At 39.3% G+C, this 16,879-nt stretch overlaps 2 protein-coding genes across 5 annotated transcripts in view; one reads left to right on the top strand and one right to left on the bottom strand.

The window, feature by feature from the left end:
* The first annotated feature begins 2,486 nt into the window (after nt 1-2,486).
* Nucleotides 2,487-16,879, top strand: part of LOC117663738 (alpha-1,6-mannosyl-glycoprotein 4-beta-N-acetylglucosaminyltransferase-like) — a 19,647-nt gene continuing 5,254 nt past the window's right edge. Inside the window, exons 1-2 of the mRNA XM_034414156.3 lie at nt 2,487-2,569; nt 14,862-15,035. Coding sequence (XP_034270047.1) covers nt 14,934-15,035 — 102 coding nt within the window. The 5' untranslated portion in view covers nt 2,487-2,569; nt 14,862-14,933. The remainder of the gene's footprint in view (nt 2,570-14,861; nt 15,036-16,879) is intronic.
* LOC117663739 (tetraspanin-18-like) overlaps nt 14,649-16,879 on the bottom strand; it is a 26,892-nt gene continuing 24,661 nt past the window's right edge. For 2 of the 4 annotated variants that reach the window (XM_087889282.1, XM_034414159.3), the window contains one exon: nt 14,649-15,026. In XM_087889282.1, the coding sequence (XP_087745408.1) occupies nt 14,991-15,026 (36 nt within the window). In that variant the 3' untranslated portion in view covers nt 14,649-14,990. Of the gene's footprint in view, nt 15,057-16,879 lie in introns of all 4 variants that reach the window. The other 2 variants (XM_034414160.3, XM_034414157.3) reach the window with 2 other exon arrangements.

The following is a 16,879-nucleotide window of genomic DNA, read 5'->3' as shown; positions in this document are numbered from 1 at the left end:
AAACCTATTTATAAAAACAGTTGTGGAGTTTGGGGGGTCTCCATGTAACATCAGTTTTAGTGAATGGGATTTGCTCACTCAGAGAACACCAAGGAGTTAACTGTTCAATTCTGAGCTACATATATTGTCTTCTATTATTATTAAATTGTCATTCAATTTATAGTTTTTATTCCATTGTTAAAGGGGACCATTCTTGCTAGCTGGATTGTTATAGCAGGAAAGAGGCATTCAAACGATGACATTTTGTCACTGAGATAAATTATGCAAATCTTTCTTTTCCTGTCATACCACCCAGTGGCATTTGAAATGTCATGAACTTGTGCAAACATCAGAGGCTGGTACTTAGTAATATTGCTAATAATCAGTTATCTTGCTTTTGCCAAGCCCTGTATCACTTTACGAATGTGTTTTCCTGATTGCTGCAAAGTTGTTTTCCCCACTCTGGATTTCTCCAGATATTTTAGAACTACAACTCCTAGAACTCCCAATCCATTCCAAACACGAAAAGGGTCTTGTTGGGAAAGGATATTTTAAATAGGGAGCAATGTTCATTACATTAATCTGTATGGCTTTAAAAATTAGTTGTCTCTAAATCTGTTTCTCCTAAAGAACTTTAAAACAGTTGTCCCACTGCATTTGTAGTATCATAAGGGGCACTTGGCAGGTATGATCCCTGAAGTTAGATGGACAAATAGCTAGCCTTTTCAATACATTCTAAAGAATATATGCCTTCTTTGACATAATGCACTGTCCCAGAATTCTTTCTACAGAATTAATCTGTTCAGAGATAACAATGTCCTACTTATTTTTTTCTAATCCACAGGGTTTCAGTAATGTTTATTTTGTAATAGAATAGAATAACAGAGTTGGAAAGGATCTTGAACGTCTTCCAGAAAATCCTATAACATTTCAGACAAATGGTTGCCCAGTCTCTTCCTAAAAACCTCCAGTATTAGAGCCACAACTTCTGGAAGCAAGTCGTTCCACTGTTTAATTGTGTCCTCTAGATCACACATTATAATTTACCTCTTTGGGCTTAGTAGCTCAGAGAACTCTATTCCAAATGCATCATTACTTTTTCCCATGTGGTCTTTTTGGTTGGTATATAAGATAAAGTAGCCAGTGTCTTATATAAAGTTCTTTCAAGATTAATTATCAGGGTAAGTTCAATCAAAATAGATTTCTTTTTCTATAAGCTTGTTAATGTCCATTAGAAACCAAAGGTAGATAATTTTATCTTAATTCTAGAAGTATTTTGAATGACTCAAATATGATTTGAAAGCTATTCTATTTTATCACTCAAAGGTTTAAAGACAAGTGCACATAAGTAAACAGATTTGGGGGGGGGAGGGGAATCAGGACAAGGGTGCCCAATTTGCCAGTTAGTCAAGGAATGGGAACTACCAAATAGGAAATCTCAAAAATTGCAGACCGGATTGAGATGCTGAATAAAAAGGCGGCGGCGGGGGGGGGGGGACCTTCTGGGTGGGAGGCTTTCATATTCCACAGTTCCCCAGGAAGCTTTTCCCTTAAGTCCCCCTGATTTCAACCCTGTGGGAGCAAATGCGAGAGCTGGGGGGAAAGAAATGAAGGAAGAGCTGTGGGAGGAAACACAACTTGCTGGGAGTTCAGTGTCGCAAGTGCGCAGGGCGGCGAGAATGGTCAGAAGGTTCCTTAGCAAGAAATAGCCCTCCCCACACATTCGTGGAAAGTGGAGAAACAGCCATCAGTGGGGCTGAATAACCGCGCTGGAAGCCTGTTGGAAAAGCTGCTCTAAAGTTGGCGAAGAAACAAGAGTGAGCCGCGGCGCCCAGACATGCCGGAGCGAGGTGGGCCCAGAGGCGGGCGGTGCTCAACGAATTGCGGGGATGCCCCAATCAAAGCAAGCAGCAGCGGCGGAACCCGGGAGAGCCTCGAAACTGGTTTCCGCGTTTCGCTCGAGCTTTTTCTTCGTCGTCAGGCGGCCGGGCAAGGCTGCACGCGGAGGTTTGGCCAACGGGAACGTTTCCCGTCAAACGCTCCCTAAGTGGCTTATAGCCCCACTGGTGGGCTGCGCGTCGCGGGAAACGGACAAGGCGAAATGGAAGCCGGTCTCTCGCCGAGGACGAAGTGAACGAGGAAGGCGGGAGTCAAAGGCTCGCAAGGCGAAGCTCGGCGTTTCCCTCAGAGAGACGCCTCCTCGGAGGCTGGAGTTTAAGGAGAGAGACCGAGAAAGAAAGACCGAGAGAGAGAGAGAGAGAGAAAGAGCCCCACCGACCGGCGGAGAAAGAACTGCTGCGTCGCGGCTGAGGAGCCGGCGACATCTGCTCGGCGTGGGCATGACGGCTCACTAGGAAAGTAAGGCTGGGCTCGAAGGAGACGCCCGTTTCGATCCCGAGCTTAGCCCACCACAGTTGCTGACCGCGCGGCAGGGTAGGCCGCTCTCTTGTTCTGCCCCCCGAAGTGCATATAAATCTCGCGGGCCTTTTCGCTATTTTCTCTTGCAGGCTCTGGGCACGTGTCTGTTGTCGAAATGGCATCCAATTAAAGGAAGGAGCGTTAAGGCGAGGTCTGCGTTTCTCGGACAAAGGTCAGTTTGCGTCGGGGTTGGGCTGCTTAGACAAAAGACCGGAGAGGCGCTTTACTTCTGTCGGGAGCAACGGATTTTTGGGGTGGAGGAGTTGCTGGGAAGTTCCCCCGAAAGGGTGTTGCGGAAACCGCCTCTTTTCGGATTGCTCATTGCACGAAGCCCGAGCAACGGATGTGGCGCTCCGGTTTGAGCTGGGAGAAGTTAACAAAATTCAGTTGCAGTTTCTCCAAGTAAGTCATCCTTCGACCTGTTTTAGGTTTCCCGGCTCTACTATTTTTCCAAAACCTCGGAAAAGCTCCAAAATATACGACCCGTTTCTAAATATAGTTAGCTCTCTCTCAGATTTTAAAAAAATGTCTGCTATGGGGGTAGAGTATTTGTTTATCACTAATTGTTTAAGCTTTCATCTGGGAGCTTAGATCGTCAAAGTTACTTTTTTGACACATGCTTATTCACATCTCTAAAGATTGCAAGAGCAAGCAGCTGTTACTTGGCAGAGATGTCCAACTGCCTTGATTTATAGCTTTTCAGTGGACCTGTTAAAGGAGTCCATTCAGGGAAATTACTTGTTACCAGGATCTGCTGTTGACTTTGAATGTTGACTCATCAGACTATTATGGAAAAACAAAAAGTTGTGATACCTTGTTAATGCCTTATTCTACTGTAACAGAGAGAGTACGAAGTCAATGCTTCTTTTTCTTTCCTTATCCTTCCTCACTTTTCCTCCTTTTTCCTTCCCCCTCGTCCTCTTATTTGCTTTTGTATTTTGTATTTTACAATACCTTATAACTTAATAAAAAATGTGATACATGAATGTTGACTCATGTAGTTTAGTGAGTCTGATTAAGTGCTTAGGGATAGAACTCCGTCCTGATAGTGACATCAATATTTCTGTTGCGGCTCATTTTGAGAAGCTTATTCAGAGCTTACCAAAAATTGATCTCAAGGAAGCAGTTAAATGCATTAATCTGCAAGTTGATTTGAGCAGGGGGACAACTTCCGTAGGAATTTTTATGATATATATAAAGCCAGACCCTCTGATAGGACCATTGGACTGTGTCTGGAAATTAATAGAAGTACAAAATCCTTTTTAAAAGATAAAAAGAGGCTGGGTATATAGGGACAGCTAGTTATACCTCCAGAGATAATGATATAGCCAAATTCTGACTTGTATTGAGCAGTGGACCCAAAACTGCATGTCATATTCCAATAGAACTCTGGGAGCTCTTTTCCAAATTTTATATGCTTGTCCTCAATAACAGCCTCTACCCAATCTAGTAGCCGACTCCCAATCCAACTTGACTTTCTGTATGTATTGCCAAAATTGAGAAATCAACCAAATGAAAGGGCTTAAAATTTCCAATAGCAATCTTATTTAGCTGAAATGCTTAAATTTAATGTTAATGTGGGGAAAACCATTCTGGCACTGCTATTCCCCTTTATTGTTAAAACAGTTTAATTTTTAAATGATTGGAGCATAAGCAGACTTTATTTGCATCAGTACAATAAATTGTGCGATAAACATAAGAACTCCACAATTGACGAAATTATACAAAAATAAAATGTTGAAGTTAAAGTTAATGTCAAGTACAGGAAATCAGGACGTTCAAATAAATATAGGTTTATTGCATGCTAATGCTCTTTACAAGAATTTGAACTACCAAAAGTCAAAGCAAATTTGCGATAGATTAGAATAAATAAAATTCAAGGTGGGCTGGACTTAGATCTCTTGTGGATGCAAAGGAGCTGGAAACTGATGATGCATTTGACCCCTCCCTTGGGCTCAGCCTGGTTGTCTCCTGCAGTTTAATGCCAATGGTCAACTTTTTAACCCCACTAGAAATCTTTTTAACTTAGATTTTTAACCTAGTGATACTATCATATTCCGTATTTGGCTTTAGGAGAGCCTGAAGATTCAATATTGCTTTCAGAGCTTAGCCTGTAATTAAATAATTAAAGTTGAAGATTATGATCTTCACTGACCAGCTAGGGATATACAAGCAATAGTGTTAATGAACAGACTACCGTAGTTGCTGTAAATAAAAATAGGTGCTGAGTGGCTGCTGAATTTCATTACCTGAAGACTTAAGACATTTTTCCTGAGATTGTTTTTATAGACAAGGACGCAGTGGCCCTGAAGCCCTTTATGGCCAAATTGCTGGGTGGAGCTCAATTAGACTTAAATCCAAGTTTGTGTCTATATCTGAGTGCTCTGTTTCAGCCAACAAGACATATGCCTTATGCTGTAGTCAGAAATACTGAGAGTTGATAGAAGAGTAAAGTTTTTCATGTTCAAATACTGATGGAAATTATAATTTTACCCATTAGTTCTAGCCAGATGCGTAACTACAACAGCCAGCTACTGTGTGAATATTTGACAGTAATCTCTAAGCCCATATATTTCTATCTGCTCTTTGCGCTCTAGTGCAGTGGTCACCAACTGGTGGTCCGTGAGAAAATTTTGGTGGTCAACAGAAAAATTATTTGCATTTTTTATATTGCACTAAATACTATTTATATTTTTAAAAAATTCATGTTAGTGGTCCGCAGGATTTAAAATTATGAATTTAGTGGCCCCTGACGTCCTAAAGGTTGGTGGATCTCTGCTCTCGTGGGCTATTCAACAATATAATATTATGTCGCTTTCCTTGAAGATTGACAACAGTCAGAACTATTGGATGCATCCATTTTTTCTTCCATAAACGTTTACATAAGGCATTGTTATTTATTTTATTATTATATTTTTACAGCACTTGTCTCCCAGCAGTTCTGAGCAGTTCACAAATAAAAAGCATAAACAAAAAACAATAAAAGTATAATAATAAAAACAAGAAATAAAACCAAGCAACCAAAACAAAACCCACACTACCCAGAAGAGAGCTTCAGTCACCCTCATCCAAGGCCTGGGCTTTGAGACCCTCTGAAAATACCATCAGTGTGGAGGCCATTCAGGTCTCGGGGAGAACCTCAACATATATCAGCATTACACTATTTCCAACACAGAAACTTATGGTGTTTTTAGAATTCATTAGAACATTCTAGTGGAACCTCTGCCTCATTTGTAAATGGGATATTTTTATTATATTTCTGTTAAATTTTAAATATGTCTTATTTACGCAATGAGGCATGAAAGATGTTGGACTATAATAAAGAGTTGTCTTGTGGGACTTCTCAAGTAGCAGTTAACATTGCAAGAGCTGAGTTGTTCTTTTGAAACAGCTGCTTGAAAAAGCTGCAGAACAAATCTAAAGGGATCAATTTTTCAACCGCCTATGAATGTAGCCTAAAACATATACAGGAGGAAAGAGTTTTTGTTCAGCCTTAGCAAATCTCTATGTATTATTCCTTCTGTTTTTTTTAATCAAAGCATAAACCTGAACATGTGCATTTAGTATAATCTAATTCCACCAAGTAAGAGTCACTCCCATTCCTATTTTAAGAATCTACTTCAATCTGACTGAAGGCCTGGTTTTCAACAGTTGCTACCTTGGCCAGCCTCTGAGAAAGGTTGTATCAGGAAACAGGCAGAGTGGATGAGATTCGGTTGCTCCTTAGAACCGTCAGTGTCTTTCCATTTCCCTGCATTATGGTATCCTTCTCCAACAGGCTGCCTGGGCTGATTAATGGAAGTGTTTTGTCTCTCTCCAGTGTCTGCATGAAACTATTAAAGAGATGTTTTGTTGCCTATTTTTATTTAATGGGCTGGCAGTAGGAAGGATGAAAAAACTGCTGATGTTCAAATCCATATAGCATTTGGCAAGATGGTAAGCAAAGCAATACATGATGTTGAGTTGGTATAATAAGGATATTACTCTATTAGGTATATGGAGGTTTTTCTTATGATTGCATTATTTTTCTCAACAATTTAATGTTGCTTTTGGCAAAAGGTGTTGGAAAATACGAAGATTTAATTATGATTATAGGAAGATGTCCAACCATTAATGCATTTAACCTTAGAAATACAACAGGGTTTGAAACAGCCTAAGGCAGTGGGTGAGTGATGAGACTTTTGGTGATTGTAGCTGATGGTAATGTTGTTCTTTTAATATATGATAAAAATCAGTCAAACAGTAGAAGTAATATACTAATTTAAAATAATTTCTCAAAGTATTAGTAGTAAATAGCTGAATCAATCAGATGCCACTTCTTTGAGCCATATCCACTAAGGCCACTAGATTGGAAGGAGATAATTCTTTCCAGTAAGCTTGCAGACTACTTATCAATATAAATGTCATCTGAATTCAGCTTCCTTCTCCTCAAGAAATTCCTTCTAAATAAGAATCTGAGGTTGAAATCTTGACCATTTGAGGTCCAGCAGCATGCTATTGCTCCCAATTTATGGGGATTGTTGTTTGAAGGTTCTTTAGATTAAGGAGCCTCAGACTTAAACCCTATAATGCAGGTTAGTGTCTAACCCAGTTTTCTTGATACTAACAAGCAACAGAATGTCCTGACTTTGCCTGGGTTAAAAGAGAAGAGTTGAAATGTGGCTAATACTCTGATGGATGACCACTCTCAGGGCTTCATATCAGATTATCACAATTAATCTCTTCCCAAACTGGCCCAATAAATTTAGCATAGTATATTTATTGCAGAAAATTAAGAAGTCAATGCATACAGATCTGTCCCTAATAGCTATTCAGAATCCTTCCTTCTATAGAAGTAAAAGTTTAAATCCCGGGTCTCTTCTTTCTACCTTTGTGAGTCAGCAATCGTGATTGCTCATTTCCTTTTCTTTGAGGGTTTCTACTGTGCATCCTTTACAAAATGGCTTAATTTGGTGTGAGAATTAGAGATTCCTGCCTTAACTTTACCCTTTGTTCAAAGAATTCCAGAGATATAGTGTAGACAGGGAAGTAAAAAGCAGCAAAGAGGAGGAAGAAAAATGGCATTGAATACACTTCATGAGCAGCTCCTCCTTAATAATGTTTTATATAATCAAACCTTCCTAGAGAAGCGGACAGACTGGATTTCTCTCTCTTGCTTCAGAGACTGGAACTACCAGTATATACAGTCCAAATGAAGTTCAGAGATTTTTTATATTTGCTATAACCTCTGTAGAAATTCTTAACACTCTTAATATCTGACATGGAATTCCAAAAATACCTCTTTTGCTTCCATATCTCTAACTTGAAAAAAAAAAAGTACTATACCACCAGTTCAATTTAGCTTTTCTAATTGCCCACTAACCTGAATGGAAAAAAATTCCCCTCATGGATTCAACAGTGACTGATCCTGAATCTCCTTGGCTAGCAGGCTCCTACAAATCTTTGTCACTGCTTTCTGGGAATATTGCCATTAGGGAAATGTCTATGGAGATTCTCAGTCATCCAGATCATGGTTGTTACAAAGGTGCTTTTTCAAAGGTACAGTCCAGTTGCCTTTGAAAAAGCACCTTTGGGACATGCCAGTTGGAAAAGGAATTTTGCATTTTTGTCCTGTGTTATCCAATTTGATATCCTTCTGTTCCAGAAAACATGGTGAGTCAATAACTTGCATATTGAGAGCTAAATATTCCTGAAACTTCCAGCAGTATCCAGAATGGGTCAAGGAAGACACTGTGCAGGATTAAGTATCCATGTCTCAGCCTTAACATCAAGATTCTCCGTAAGAATCTGAGCCTTGCTTCCATCTCAACTTTCTAATCAGAATTTGCTGTTGATAACTGTTTATATTCCTCCCTCTATCTCTTATCCCCATATTCCAGAAATTTGGTCAATAGCAGAAGTCTATAGCATCAGGCTAGAAACAAGGAGACCATGAGTTCTAATCTGGCCTTAGGCACAAAGCCAGCTGGATGACCTTGGGCTCGTCTTTTTCTCTCAGCTCTTGGAAGGAGGCAATGCCAAGCCAACTCTAAAAAATACTTCAGGGACTTGTCCAGGCAGTGTCTGAGAATTGGACCAACTCCATTGTGTGCTCCTTTGGACTTCCCACGGAAGGCCCTTTTTCAGAGGACCAAGAGAACGGGGGCCCACCTCACCTCCAGGAGAATAATATTCCATAGGGCATAGGCAGAGAAAGCTTTCTTCCTAGACCCCACCAGCCAGAATTCTTTAATTGATGGGGTCTGCAATATATCTTGCCTGCCTGACTGGGTGGGCTGGGCCAATGTGATGTGGCAAAGCCGGTTCTGTAGGTAGCCTGGCCCATGCGATGTAGGGCTTTATAAGTCATAACTACCAGCTTAAACTGGACCCGGAAGCAAACTGGTGCAGTTCACAGTGCAAAGGTGTTACATTTGCCCTTTTTTGGTACCCAAAAGAGCTCACACAGCTGCACTTTGCACTAGTTGAATCTTTCAGATACTTTTCAATATATACCAAGCTATTGAACGTAGGGATAGTTTCTGGAGTAAGAAAGATTTACTGCCATAGCTGTATGAAATCTGTCATACATTGCTGTGTTCATGAAGTAATCCATAATTGAATTTCACTCAAAATCTAAAGATAAAAATAGATCTTATCAATACTATAGTTAATATTTCCCATAACTTAGAATGCCATCCATAGAGAACAATCGAAATTCGGGCTATTGTTTTTAATTTTTTTCACTTGAATTTTCTTCATATTGAATGAAATGCACACAACTACCTTCTAATAGAATAGAATATAATTCATTATTGGCCAAGTATGATTGGACACATAAGGAATTTGTCTTTGGTGCATATGCTCTCAGTGTACATAAAAGAAAAGATATATTCGTCAAGAATAATAAGGTACAACACTTAATGATAGTCATAGGGAACAAATAAGCAATCAAATCATATTAAGAAACAGTCAATATAAATCGTAAGGATACCAGCAACAAGGTTACAGTCATACAGTCATAAGTGGTAGGAGATGGGTGATAGGAACGATGAGAAGATTAATAGTAATGCAGACTTAATAACTAGTTTGACAGTGTTGAGGGAATTATTTGTTTAGCAGAGTGATGGAGTTCGGGAAAAAACTGTTCTTGTGTCTAGTTGTTCTGGTGTGCAGTGCTCTATAGCATCATTTTGAGGGAAGGAGTTGAAACAGTTTATGTCCAGGATGCGAGGGGTCTATAAATATGTTCAAAGCCCTCTTTTTGACTCGTGCAGTATACAGGACCTCAATGGAAGGCAGGTTGGTAATAATTGTTTTTTCTGCAGTTCTAATTATCCTCTAAAGTCTGTGTCTGTCTTGTTGGGTTGCAGAACCAAACCAGACAATTATAGAGGTGCAGATGACAGACTCAATAATTCCTCTGTAGAACTGTATCAGCAGCTCCTTGGGCAGTTTGAGCTTCCTGAGTTGGCGCAGAAAGAACATTCTTTGTTGTGTTTTTGATGTTAGGTGTCCATTTTAGGTCTTGAGATATGGTAGAACCTAGAAATTTGAAGGTCTCTACTGTTGATACTGTCTTGTCTAGTATTGTAAGAGGTGGTAGTATTGTAAGAAGTGGTAGGAGGGTTTCTCCTAAAGACCACTACCATTTTTACAGTTTTGAGTGTGTTCAGTTCCAGATTGTTCTGGTTGCACCACGAGGCTAGTTGTTCAACCTCCCGTCTCGAATGAGACCAATTACTGTTGTGTCATCTGCGAACTTCAGTGGTTTAACAGATGGATCGTTTGAGATGCAGTCATTGGTATATAGAGAGAAAAGTGGAGAGAGCACACATCCTTGTGGGGCCCCTGTGCTAATTGTACAGGTATCTGATGTGATTCTGCTTAGCTTCACCTGCTGCTTCATGTCTGTTAGGAAGCTTATGATCCACTTACAAGTGTGTTCAGGTACTGCTAGCTGGTTTAGCTTAGTTAGAAGAATGTCTGGAATGATGGTGTTGAATGCTGAACTAAAGTCTACAAAGAGGACCTTGCGTAGGTTTTTGGAGATTCAAGGTGGTGTAGGATGTAGTGCAGAGCCATATTAACAGCATCATCTGTTGATCTATTTGCTCGGTATGGTTTTCAAGTGAGACAGTACTAGCTTTTCAAAGGTTTTCATAACTACAGATGTTAGAGGAACTGGTCTGTAGTCATTCAGTTCCTTGACGGTGGGCTTCTTCGGCACTGGAATGATAGTAGACCCATAATACCCAGAAAATGTTCATAGGATCAATCATCAACAAGCAGTCAATATCTTACAATTTCTAGCTGTACTTCAAAGCTCTTTATGAGTGTTCCTTCGGATTCGCTTCAAGGTGCTGGTACTTACCTATAAAGCCCTGCATGGCATGGGCCCGGGGTATCTACAGGACCACCTTCTGCCTGCCTCCCACCGCCCTGTGCGCTCACATAGGACTGCCCTCCGGGTGCCGTCGACCAGACAATGTCGGCTGGTGGCACCCAGGGTGAAGGCGTTCTCTGTGGCCACACCGACCCCCTGGAATGAGTTACCCACGAAGCTCAGGATGGCCCCCGACCTCTGCTCTTTCCGCCGATAGCTGAAGACATGGCTTTTCCAACAAATTTGCTGATCTGAGGATTGGTTTTTTAATTGGATGGATTTTATATTGATTGTATGTGTAGTTATTTTTTTCACTGTTTTTATTGTCTTAATTTCTGTAAGCCGCCCCAAGTCCCTTGGTAGAGGGGCGGCATATAAGTATAATAAAATAAATAAATAAATAAATCATCTTGACGTATATTACTGCTGATAAAATTATTTTAAGGAGCGTGTTTATTCATTGCTTGAACCAAGAAAGATAATTTATTACAGAGCTTTATTTATTTGATTGTTTGCCAATGTATGACTCAGTACACTAATTGCAATATATACTAGAATATGGTTTTAACTCAGAGGATATTAAAAATTTGGCTTATCTCTTCTAATAACAGAGTTTCACTGCATTGGCAGAGGGATAGTGAATAATCTACTCAAATTAAAATAATTCTTTACTGTAAAACCATTAACAAATTATTCCTCTGTTGTTGCGAGCTCAGTTACAAAAATCTATTTTGGATGGTGAAGTCCTTGGTATTTTGGTCTTTTTGATTCCTCCTTAGGTTTTTTTATAGTCTGTTTTGGATGGATGGAATGAATGGAATCTGTCTGAATGTAATTAGATTCAACATGTATTTTTACAGACAAATATACTGAGCCACCTATAAATTAGATGAACAACTGCTGAAAGAACTTGACTTTGAGGTAACACTGCAGAGAAACACTTTGAATAGCTTTCAAAACCACAATACTAGACTTCTTGTCTGAAAACCGAGAGTTGTGTTTGCCACTGATTTCTCACAGTATAAGCTGGCAGCAGTTCAGTTTAAGTGAATTAGCATTGGCTTGGAATACTGTACTGAAATCCCTCTGATAAATATATTTGCATCAGAATTAAACTGCTACACAACTACATTGACTGATTTAACCTCAGGAAGTCTGGAAACAAACAGTTTATCAAACTTCCAAGTGACTGGGTTCACAATTTCTTCACAGTCCTCAATGCAGCCTATCACAAATCCAGTTGAAGAAAGTCCAGTCCTAGACTATTGTTGTATGGGATATCTTAGGGCTTGATTCTCTCTCCTGTTTAATATTTACATGAGGCTATTGGGTGATGTCATCTATAAGCATGGAGTTGACAATTATACATCTCTTCCCATCTATACCTGAGTTGCCAATTATACATCTCAGCCCCTGACTGCTCAAGTGTTCTGGCTCAGTGTCAGATGAGATGGAAGGAACAGACATAGACTGAAATCTAGCAAGACTGGTTGGGAATATTAAAGCATCCTAGATCTGGAACAGTGTCTCTCAACCTTGGCAACTTGAAGATGTGTGGACTCCAACTCCCAGAATTCCAAGGCAGCAAGGGGAAATTAGCATTTAGACCTAATGGTATAGTGGGTCCTACTAGGGCAGTACGGTGGGTCAGCGGTTAAGATGCTGGGCTTGTCACCTGGAAGGCCAGCAGTTGAGCTTCAAGACCCAAGTGCCACGCAAAGAGGTAAACTCCCATCCTCACCCTAACTCCTGCCAATCTAGCAGTTCAAAAGCATGCAAATGAAAGTAGATAAACAGGTACCACTTTTATGGGAAGGTAACAGTGCTCTGAGATGTCATGCTGGCGACATGACTGTAGAAATGTCTTCAGAGAACGCTGGCTTAATGGCCTTGAAACAGAGAAGAGCACCACCCCCTATAGTTGGCATTGACTAGCGGAGTAAAATCTGCAGGGACTCCATTTTTTATCTAGATCGACAAGTCTTTCTTGATAGTAGCTAGCAGCCACTGCTCAGAGGGCTTCTGAGCAAATCTATCTTATGCACCAATTGTACCCATTCTGGGATTAACAGAATCTACACATAATTCATGCCTTGGTCACTTCTCGTCTGTATTACTACAGTGTACTTTATATGGGGCTACCCTCAGAAACTATATTTGGTTCAGAATATAGCAGTTCAGGTGGTTATGGGGATACCTGAACATGTCCATGTAATACCTCTATTTATGAGCTGTTCCGGTCACCAGTACAATTCAAGGTGCTTTAAAGCCTTCAAGAGTCTGGTTATTTGTGGAACTGCCCATCTCCAAATAACTCTACCAATAGAAGATCTAGCTAGATCCATCTCTCAAGCCAAGTCATTTCAGGACCCAGGAAATGTGCCTTCTCAGCACTTCCTATAAAATATTATCTCTCCCAGGATCCATATGGCTCTAGCCTTATCTTGCTTTTGTGAGGTTTTGAAGACCATATCCCCACTCCACCCCAAAGCATTGGGTCAAGAGGATTTATGAGCCTGACCACTCTGATTGTTCTGATTGTTGAATTTGCCTCTGGTGGAGTATACTTTATAGTGTATTATATTTTAGGTTTTTAAACTTTATGTTGTTTTCATTACCCTCCTGAGTAATTTTTCAGTGGATTCAATTTTTCAATTTCAGCTAAATTAACTTACTAAATAAATAAAATCAGGTATTTTCTTAACATTTATACTTTATCGATATAACTAATTCAATTAAAACTTTTATAATTAGTTTATTAAATAACTATTATAAAATAACTTCCTGTCTTCTTACTTTTCCATTTTTTCTTTGTATTTTATACTTTGATGAACTATTAAAAATTTTTAGTTGATATAGCTAATTAATTTCAGAACATTTGCTCCCAAAGATAACAATTGCATTTCCTTCCCATGTTCTCTGCTTAACCGGGCACAAATAATAACTGCAAAGATGTTGGAAATGTGCAAGTAATGTCTATGTAAACTTCAGAAACCAAGAAGTATGGTGGGAGGAGTAATACTGCAAGTATTGAAAAACCAAATGTAATGGAGAAGGTATAATTTCTGATTTGGAAAGATTGTCAGACAGAAAAAGATGCACATTTATTATCTTTCTGATTGATAGGAAAAGCACAGAAGTAGATTGTAACTGAACATGTGGAGAAATGTGTTAGCATTTCAACCCCTATCCAATCCTGAGTCTTCCCATTCTAGCATTATATGATATCCAGTAGTTAGTATTAGAAAAGCAGGGTATGGTGAAGACGCTCGCCTCCCACTTGGAAGGTTGAGAGTTCAATCCTCAATAGTGGCAGCAATTTCTCTCCTAGGGGGCAAAGAAAAAACATCTGCTGCAAACTTCCCATAGGCATCCAGGAAGGGCATCCAGCAAGTAAACAGCTCCATCCAGTCACCCTGATTCTATCCTGAATAGGGATTGCAGCATCATAAAAAGGGAGTTTAGTAGACAGGATTAGATTAAAAGAATTGTGAGTTGAGTGGACTGGTAATTTGAAACCTCATTAGCAGAGCTGTTTTTTCAAGAGTCCCTCAATAAAATATGCTTATGAATGTTGCCTGGCCAGACTAAATTTCCTGACATACTCTTCTTTGTAAAGCTGAGACCTCCTATCAAGGCTTTTTCTCTTCAGAGCAGCCTTAGATTTTAGAGCTTGCCAGGATATGACAATTAATCACTAGAAACTCAATATTTCAAACCTAGCAGTAGAAAAGGCAAAGATCAGGCTTAGATAAATAATCTGTTTTGTGGATGCAAGAAGCTCTTGAATTTTTGAAGGACTTTTGTTAGCATCTTCTTGATACTTCTGTAATATTAAACTGCCTGACAAGGCTGTCAATAAAATCTCATTATTTGACTTGAATCATTTTTACATTTCCTGGTTTCTTTATCAATTGTACCTTTTATATTAACAAAGATAAATGTTACAATTTACAATCAACTGCTGTTAAACTTTTGGGACCTGATTTACCTCCAGTACAGATATGTTGGCAATACCGTTAGTGTCTGACTCCGGCATGATTGTATTGTATAAGGACATTGAGAAATGTTTATAATATCTTCTTATTTTTTTTTCCAGATGACATGGTGAGAACTGAATGCTTGCAGATTCACTAGCTTCTAACACATTCTTTCCAAAGTGTCTGTTGTCATGAGGTGTTCCCTGAAACGATCACTTGCAACAGCCATTTCTCTCTTTCTGTTCCTACTAATCATGAATCTGGCTTCTTGGCACCATGAAGATCTTGTGATGGTAAGTGTAACAACACATTTGCTGAGAGAAAGAGAGAGACGAGAGAGAAACAGAGAGAGAGAGAGAGAAACAGAGAGAGAGAGAGAGAGAGAGAGAGAGAGAGAGAGAGAGAGAGAGAGAGAGAGAATAACACATGTTGTTGAGTTCTTGTTCTATTAGAAGTCCCAAAATTGCTTCATAAATTTTGAGTATTTTCAAGAAACTGTTTTAACTAAATTATGTCCTCTCTTGGATGCAAGTTCTCTCTTTATTTTCATGCTGATTTGTCCACCGTTTTATAGTAAACATGAGGATAGAGATAAGCAGCCTAGAAATTAGCAGCCCCTTGTTAAAACTTTTTGGCAGAAAATCAAGCAGAATGTCAGTGCTGATCTGTACAAAGAAATAATGATGGAATTGACAATTTGCTGCCTAGTTTTCTCCCGATACTGTCTGAGGTAAGGAAAGCACAGTGTAGTGCTGTTTTTTGAAAGAACTGGTGTTCCATCCAGGTTGTGGCCACTATGGAAAGAAAAGCCTCTGTCCATTTCTTCAAAGGTCATACATCTGTACCGTTAAATTTTTATTTTATCTAACTCTTAAAAAAACAATTACGCTAAGTATGCATTATTATTACTCTAAAATGCAGTCTTTTAATTAAAACGTGTCACAAAAATTGTGTGTATGCCTTCAAGTCAGGTTTTTACACCTGAGAACTGCATGGACAACTGCATGTGCAGATTTTTTCAGAAGTAGTTTACCATTGCCTGTTTCTAGGGCTGAGGGACAGTGACTGGCTGACTTTGTTCCTAAAATGGGACTAGAACTCAGGGCCTACCAGCTTCTAGCCTGATGCCCTAGCCACAACAACAAACCAGTTCCATAAAACTTGGGAATGCAAAAATTCAATCAGCATCTTAGTCTAGAAAGTACAGATCTAGTTGATACTCTTAAAAATATGAATTGAATGAAATTCTAAGACACATCTATCTTCAACCTTGTCATGGCAAGAGTTTTTAGAACCAGAGGGTGAAGCAGTGGCATATATAGAGACTTCTGCTTCAAAACTAAAATGTATTTCCAGTTCCTAAGAAGATTATTATTACTTCAGATACCAGACTTGCCTGATAAAGGAGACTTTTCGTTATATAGCTGCCAAACTAATATTTTATTAGCATACATGGAAGAAGAGTTATCTGTATTCAATGGGATGGAAAGCAGATTTCCTTTACCTAAAATGAAACACTCCTGCAGAATGCAACAAAAGGCATCATTACGGTGCCTATGACATCCTATGAACATTGACTCACCATTTCAGGACTTGCAGGTATTGCGAATACACAAAAAGAAGGGGAACATTGTCCTGTAGTTTTATTTGTAAGATAAATGGGTAGGTGCCAATATGGAGTCTTCAACTAATAAAAATCTGTCCTCCTTTAGCCTTATTTTAAATCATTATTTTCTCCCTGAACCCAGGCAGAAATGAATGCACAGAAAATTTTGATTGGCACCAGGTATAGCCCCACCCCTCAAATAAAAAGCAGAAGCAGCAGACATAAGTCTGGTCCTTGATGTTCAACCAATGGCCTTTTTCTCCAGATACTTGTAATCAGATGAAATACATTTAGGCAATAAAAATCAAATGCACAGGTATAGTATAGTACTAATTGTGAGATGGATCATGGAGACCTAGTGAACAATCACTTAAATGTGAGCCAGCAGTGTGCTGCAGCTGCCAAAAAAGCCAATGGGGTCCCTCTGCATTAACAGAGGGATAAAAATAAAAAAATCACATGAAGTGTTAATTACATTTTATAATGCCTTGGTAAAACTACATTGGAATATTGCATCCACTTTTGGTTGCC

This window comes from Pantherophis guttatus, chromosome 3, assembly GCF_059756535.1.
Source record: "Pantherophis guttatus breed Tessera chromosome 3, ASM5975653v1, whole genome shotgun sequence".
NCBI lineage: Eukaryota > Metazoa > Chordata > Lepidosauria > Squamata > Colubridae > Pantherophis > Pantherophis guttatus.
Note: the sequence above shows the minus strand (reverse complement) of the source record. Positions and strands in the feature narration are given on the sequence as shown.